This window comes from Perca fluviatilis, chromosome 23 (genome assembly GCF_010015445.1).
Source record: "Perca fluviatilis chromosome 23, GENO_Pfluv_1.0, whole genome shotgun sequence".
In the NCBI taxonomy this organism is placed as follows: Eukaryota; Metazoa; Chordata; class Actinopteri; order Perciformes; family Percidae; genus Perca; species Perca fluviatilis.
In genome coordinates, this window is record NC_053134.1 from 7,562,206 (window position 1) to 7,569,826 (window position 7,621).

Consider the following 7,621-nt stretch of genomic DNA (forward strand, 5'->3'; position numbering starts at 1 on the left):
TAAATTAAATGTTTTGTATTTACATGAAACATTTTAATGAAAAAAATAAATATTTCTCTTCTCTCTCTGTCATTAATTTTTTTTCCCTCCATTGATAATTACTTCATACCTGTTAAAAATATTATACAGATGTTTTCATCATGGTGTCTACAACATGTATCCAGCCTGTGTGGCTTACGGGACAACACACATTTATACAGTGCCTTGCGAAAGTATTCGGCCCCCTTGAACTTTTCGACCTTTTGCCACATTTCAGGCTTCAAACATAAAGATATAAAACTGTAATTGTTTGTGAAGAATCAACAACAAGTGGGACACAATCATGAAGTGGAACGAAATTTATTGGATATTTCAAACTTTTTTAACAAATAAAAAACTGAAAAATTGGGCATGCAAAATTATTCAGCCCCTTTACTTTCAGTGCAGCAAACTCTTTCCAGAAGTTCAGTGAGGATCTCTGAATGATCCAATGTTGACCTAAATGACTAATGATGATAAATAAAATCCACCTGCGTGTAATCAAGTCTCCGTATAAATGCACCTGCTCTGTGATAGTCTCAGAGGTCCGTGTAAAGCGCAGAGAGCATCATGAAGAACAAGGAACACACCAGGCTGGTCCGAGATACTGTTGTGGAGAAGTTTAAAGTCGGATTTGGATACAAAAAGATTTCCCAAGCTTTAAACATCCCAAGGAGCACTGTGCAAGCGATAATATTGAAATGGAAGGAGTATCAGACCACTGCAAATCTACGAAGACCCGGCCGTCCCTCTAAACTTTCAGCTCATACAAGGAGAAGACTGATCAGAGATGCAGCCAAGAGGCCCATGATCACTCTGGATGAACTGCAGAGATCTACAGCTGAGGTGGGAGACTCTGTCCATAGGACAACAATCAGTCGTATACTGCACAAATCTGGCCTTTATGGAAGAGTGGCAAGAAGAAAGCCATTTCTTAAAGATATCCATAAAAAGTGTCATTTTAAAGTTTGCCACAAGCCACCTGGGAGACACACCAAACATGTGGAAGAAGGTGCTCTGGTCAGATGAAACCAAAATCGAACTTTTTGGCAACAATGCAAAACGTTATGTTTGGCGTAAAAGCAACACAGCTCATCACCCTGAACACACCATCCTCACTGTCAAACATGGTGGTGGCAGCATCATGGTTTGGGCCTGCTTTTCTTCAGCAGGGACAGGGAAGATGGTTAAAATTGATGGGAAGATGGATGGAGCCAAATAAAGGACCATTCTGGAAGAAAACCTGATGGAGTCTGCAAAAGACCTGAGACTGGGACGGAGATTTGTCTTCCAACAAGACAATGATCCAAAACATAAAGCAAAATCTACAATGGAATGGTTCACAAATAAACATATCCAGGTGTTAGAATGGCCAAGTCAAAGTCCAGACCTGAATCCAATCGAGAATCTGTAAGAACTGAAAACTGCTGTTCACAAACGCTCTCCATCCAACCTCACTGAGCTCGAGCTGTTTTGCAAGGAGGAATGGGCAAAAATTTCAGTCTATCGATGTGCAAAACTGATAGACATACCCCAAGCGACTTACAGCTGTAATCGCAGCAAAAGATGGCGCTACAAAGTATTAACTTAAGGGGGCTGAATAATTTTGCCCAATTTTTCAGTTTTTTATTTGTTAGAAAGGTTTGAAATATCCAATAAATTTCGTTCCACTTCATGACTGTGTCCCACTTGTTGTTGATTCTTCACAAAAAAGTACAGTTTTATATCTTTGTTTGAAGCCTTCAAAAAAGTTCAAGGGGGCCAAATACTTTCGCAAGGCACTGTATAAGCCAGATACAGATGACAATACTACAAAAAAGTCCAAAAATAAAGAAATCTACTAACTCATCCTGTGGGCACCCATGACTGGCTGCTGTATAGACAAATAATAAATGATAAAAACACAGTTGTAAATATAGCTGCAAGCAGCAATGAGGGGGCCAAGCAGTACACTAGCAGGAATGGCGTTGCCATGGCATGAGCAAGCATTCACAGCAACTTTGATGGCAACTGGATAAAGAATGGCTGAGATATCAGCTCATTTAATTTGTTACAGTGCCCCTAGAGGCCAAATTACATCAATGTCCTTGTTTGTTCTCACAATCAAGAGCCAAGTCCCTGTGTCACTACTTGATGTGAGTCGAGTGAAGATGTGAGTTGTGCGTGCTCAGATTTAAAATGGTTTACGGCATAACGCCAAGGGATCCGGATCATAACGCCAAGGGATCCGGATCATAACGACAAGGGATCCGGATCCGGCAAACGTAGCTATCTATAAATGTTTGATTGCTATCATTAGCTCAAAACGCCATTCAAGTGACAGCCTTTGTTGTGTTTGATTGCTAACTTGTAGCCAGCAGTGAACAAACTTCGTTATGTAGGTCCATTTTTATTGGATTGACATTACAGAAGTCTGTTGTTAGCAGGTTCTTGTAGGCTACTTTAACCTCTAATCTAGAACTGACATCAGGGATCATGCCGTGAAATGTGATGGGTTACACTAAATAATAAATTACTGCTATGTAATGTACCTATATCATTATTATGTGGCTAATAAAGTACTGCTATGTAATGTACCTATCTCATTATTCTGTGACTAACAGCAAAACAGATCTGCGTGAAGTCGCAAAGTGACGCATACGCAACTCATATCTGCACTCGACTCACATCGGGTAGTGACACCCTGTACCAAGTTTGGATTTCATACATCAAAACGTTGCTGAGATATGAGCTCACTTCCTGTGATTATAGTGCCCCCATAGTGGTCAAAGGTCACCAAATTTATTTTACATCCTCGGGATTGGGTCTTGAGTCCATGTACAAAGTTCAGTTTTTATACATAAAAGCATTGCTGAGATATGAGCTCATATCCTGTAACTCTAGCGTTCCTCCTAGTGGTCAAGGTCACCAAATTTATTGTGTGTCCTCAGAATGGGGTCCCGTGGTCGGGTTGGATCGGTTGGTGGAGCAGGCGCACATGTATAGAGGTTTGCCCCTCGACGCAGCGGCCGCGGGTTCGACTCCGACCTGCGGCCCTTTGCTGCATGTCATACCCCTCTGTCTCCCATTTCATTTCTTCATCTGTCCTGAGAAAATAAAGGCCTAAAAATGCCCCAAAAAATAATCTTAAAAAAAAAAAATGAATGGGGTCCCAAGTCCATATACTAAGTTTGATTTCTATACGTAAAAGTATTGCTGAGATACAAGCCTACTTCCTGTGATTATTACGCCCCCCTAGTGGTCAAAAGACTCCAAGTGTATTGTGCGTCCTCAGGATGGGACCCCAAATCCATGTACCAAGTTTGGTTTCAATATGTGAAAGCGTTGCTGAGATACGAGCCTACTTCCTGCGATTATAGCGCCCCCCATAGTGGCACCTCCCATTGTTGTTGTTGTTGTTGTTGTTATTGTTGTTGTTTTTGATGTTGTTGTTGTTGTTGTTGTTGTGGTGGTGGTGTTAAAAGGAGGGAGGTTTGGGCGCCCGGATAGCACAGTTGGTAGAGCGGGCGCCCATATATATATATATATTGACGCAGCGGGCCCAGGCTCGACTCTGACCTGCGGCCCTTTGCTGCATGTCATTCCCCCCTCTTTCTCACCTTTCATTTCTTCAGCGGTCCTGTCAATAAAGGCCTAAAATGCCCAAAAAATAATCTTAAAAAAATAAAAATAAAAAAAGGGAAAGTGGTTTACCGGCAGAAAGAAAACCTTGAATCAAAAGCCTCAAATAGAGAGAAAAAATGTTTTTGTGATCCTAAAAAAAATAACAGAGAGCAAAAACACAATCAACAAAGTTAGATCTTTTTACACGAAAAGCTGGACTCAAAATAAAAACATAGTGATCAAAATCTCCGGTACTGTCTCAAAAGTGCTGTTTCAACGTTTCAGTGTGTCAATTATTCATTTAGATGTATTTTCTAAGGCCAGACACTACAGGCAAAAGCATAGTTTTTCCATGCACTGGTAAAATTTGGGCAATTTTGCTTGGAGTTGCCTCGCTCGGAGCTTCAGATGAAGACATCCAGAAACTGTTAACGGTAGGTTTTTATTACGATTTTAAACCTGAAATTAGATTTGAATGCCACCTGAAATGTAATTTTAATACATTCAGACATGCATACTTTTGTATTGGCAGTTCTTCATCACGAGAATAGGAAAATTACACAATTTTATATAAAGTCTGTACATGTCATCTCTTTGTTTTTAAACACTTTACACAACATATATTTCACATATTTTTCATGTTTTGTGGTACATTTCTACTTTACATTTATGATTTTGGACTTCTGGAGTATTTGTTTTTCCTTGTATGTGAAACACTTGGACCTGTTTTTGATTCAGTCATGTCAAATATTGAAAGAGAAGCTTTTAATATCGGAGGGAAACACAGGCTCTCTTAACGGATCTTTCCTGCCATCTAGTGGCTTAAATAAATGACTGCACATTATGTTTAATCCTGCTCTCTACATCTGCCTAACCCTTTTTTATTGTGCTCTGTCTTTACAGTTGTATTGGTTCACTGTGGAGTTTGGCCTCTGCAAGCAGAACGGAACAGTGAAAGCTTACGGCGCCGGACTCCTGTCATCTTATGGAGAGCTTGTTGTGAGTTCACACACAAGTATTTTTTGCTGCATATTCATTTTTGCGTGGTGTGCTGACAGTCTTTGACCTGTCCCTTCCAGTACGCTCTGTCTAATGAGCCGGAGTACAAGCCGTTTAACCCGGAGGAGACAGCAGTGCAGCCGTACCAGGACCAAACATACCAGCCTGTTTACTTTGTGTCTGAAAGCTTTGAGGATGCAAAGACTAAGATGAGGTATTCCTTTGTTATTTATGTTGGGTTCAAACTGTGTTCATTTAGCTGAATTCGGACATTGACATTACATTAAAACTGTTTCTTAAACTACGTTATAAATGTAATGTTGCTTGTTCAAATCAAACACTGCACATTATATTCCGGAACTATTTGTGGAACCAACATCTCTACTAAGTCCAAGGTTTTTTATTAAACCATGACCACACAGCCTCAATTAAAGCTGCTGTAGGTAAGCTTGTAAAGAGCCAGGACTTTGCTAACAAATTTGAACATCGACAACTTCTTAGTCCCTCCCCCCTTTCTGCTGCAGCCCAAACCGTCTCCTAAGCCCCTCCCACACAAGGGAGTTTGACAGAACTGCCGGCATGTCAGACAGACAACATTTTCAATACTAAACACTAACACAATGTTAACTTTACTCACCAACAGTAAAACGATGCTAACTAGCAGGCTAGCGTTAGCCATTTCAGCATCATATGTGACCGACCACTGTGCTAACGTTACAATTATCCTCACCAACGTAGCTTTGTGGACTTTTGACTACTAATAACCAAGTGAAAGATAAATCATTCATGGTAATTATGTTACCTGTCGAGAAGAAATGTGGCTACATCTGCATCGTTCTTCAGATCTTTAAAATCCCGCAGCTCACGCCACCTCTGAAAAGCCACTCCAATATTCACCATTCATAGTTTTGGGAAACCTTTCTGCAGCTCGTGCACGGGGAGGGGGGAGGGGAGAACGCTATATATGCGTGTACGTGCCTGAGCAGTGATTGACAGGCAGATAGACCCCCCCCCCCGTGGCCCTGATTGGATAAAATCAACCGGGAGCGGTGGAATTTTGCCAATCGCAGTACAGGCTGTAGGTGGTGCCAGAGGAGCTGTTTTTTTTTTATATTACATAATTCATGTAGTTCTGCTGGAACATAGGGTCAGTTTCAGCAAATGTGACAGAAAGTTAGTTTTATAGGACTTACCTATTGCATCTTTAATTACTTTATCCTAAGGCTGAACAGAATTTACAGTAAATATTTTATAACACTTTAATACTTACATATAAAATGCAATATAATGTTCTTCCTTGAGCATGGAAGTTCTGAATACTTTTATATATTAAAATGACAAAGTTAGAAGAGTATACATTCAATACATATGTAGATTTAAGAGCATGGTTTTAGTTTTAGTTCAGTTAATATTCTTTGACTTCATTTGACTTTATTGTTTACTAATAGCCTTCTTTAGGAATTTGTTTCTCACACACCTTATCTTGTTTGTTTTATGATTTCCTATAAAAATGCAATTTCCCAATGGAATAAATAAAGTCTATAGATGGCGGCAAATTGAGGGGGAATTAAATCACGAGTTATCCTGTGAAGTTTTATTTTAAATAAAGTTTCTGTGTACATGCAGTTTTTCTCTCCAAAAGCCTGAAAACCAGACGAATCTGCAAGCTCATGTTTCATTTGCTCTGGCAGATACCCCTGACCTGACGCACCAGGCTCAGCAAACTCAGATCAAACTGTCAAACTATGCGGTGGTAATCAAACATGAATCCAGATTTTGTTACTGTATTGCATAATTCTCTCCTAAAGGTACTGCTGATCTGTAATTTGAGACCCCACCGCCCCAGCTTGGGTGTGTTGCTAAGCCGTTTCGTTGCTCTGATTGGTTTAAGGTCTATTTAATTGCGTCCAGAGGGAAACAGGGACCTGTTCCTAAAAACATTGCTCCATAGGACTACTTGTGGTCAAATGTTTTATTCGGTGCCTTTAATGAGTTGAGACACACCTTAGTAAGAGACTTAGGAGTTTTTTCCTAATATTTGTCACACATCTGTATCTCTGCATCTGTTTATACTCTGCATTCATTCCCTCCCACAGGAGATACTCTGCAACCATCAAGCGCCCCTTTGCAGTTCGCTACGACCCCTTTACCTGCAGCGTGGAGGTTCTGGATCAGCCCGGCAAGATCCAAAACGCTCTGAGCCAGATGAGAGAAGAACTGAAGACCCTTCACAGCGCCTTGGAGACATTCAGCTCATCTTAGGACCGGGAACAGATTTTCTGCAGAGAGAGAAAAGGATGAACATTTCAACATTGTATAAGAGATCTACTAATACGAACACAAAGGCAATCAAAATGTAGTCAGGTTTGTGAGGTTCCACATGGCTAATTGTTTGCATGTATAATTTATGTAAAAAGAAATACATGTTTATTTTCATGAGTCTCAAAACATTTCAGAGAAAAGTATTAAGATACTTTACTGCAGTAAAATCTTACTTAAGTAAAGGTATGTAAGTATTATCAGCAATATTTACTTCAAGTAGAAATGTTCCCTGTCAGTGTTTTCCTATTATATCTGATGTTTCTGAAAATATAGTTGTTGCATTAATGTGTACGTTGCATTTTACTGCTGTAGATGTTTAAGGTTGTGCTCATTTGAACTCCTTTATATACTGTTGGGTAGTTTAATCTACAAAAGTCAACTTTCCATGGTGTCAGAAAAAAAGGCCGTTTTCAGCTTTGTGACAAAGCATTTTCCAGCTGATCCAAGATGCTTTCTAAAGAAGCTTAAGAAGTAGGAGACTTTTCTCAATTTTCTTCTCAAGAAACCTTTTCAGTTTATCAGAAAAATTCCATCCAAAAAGGTTTTGAAGATACATGGTTTTCACTGGACAGGAAGGGTATTCAAAATTATAATCTAAAAAGTAATTAAACTAAGTAGTGTTCAAATCAATAAAAAAATCATAAAAAATTTAACAAGAAAAGAGAGCAACAATAATATA

The 7,621-nt window shown here is 39.6% G+C and overlaps 1 protein-coding gene across 1 annotated transcript; it reads left to right on the forward strand.

Moving 5' to 3' along the window:
* Positions 1-4,449: 4,449 nt before the first annotated feature.
* On the forward strand, positions 4,450-7,098 carry LOC120553156 (tyrosine 3-monooxygenase-like). Its single transcript, XM_039791255.1, has 3 exons — positions 4,450-4,620; positions 4,701-4,834; positions 6,717-7,098. Exons 1-3 carry the CDS (start codon positions 4,465-4,467, stop codon positions 6,880-6,882), a joined length of 456 nt encoding a protein of 151 aa, XP_039647189.1. The 5' UTR covers positions 4,450-4,464; the 3' UTR covers positions 6,883-7,098.
* The last annotated feature ends 523 nt before the right edge of the window (positions 7,099-7,621 follow it).

What these genes read in the sequence shown, in the direction of transcription:
- LOC120553156 (XM_039791255.1), top strand. Translation starts at nt 4,465, where the DNA reads ATGTTTAATCCTGCTCTCTACATCTGCCTAACCCTTTTTTATTGTGCT. An exon ending in CATCTTATGGAGAGCTTGTT is followed by an intron (nt 4,621 to 4,700) that starts GTGAGTTCACAC and finishes TGTCCCTTCCAG; the next exon opens with TACGCTCTGTCTAATGAGCC. An exon ending in GATGCAAAGACTAAGATGAG is followed by an intron (nt 4,835 to 6,716) that starts GTATTCCTTTGT and finishes TCCCTCCCACAG; the next exon opens with GAGATACTCTGCAACCATCA.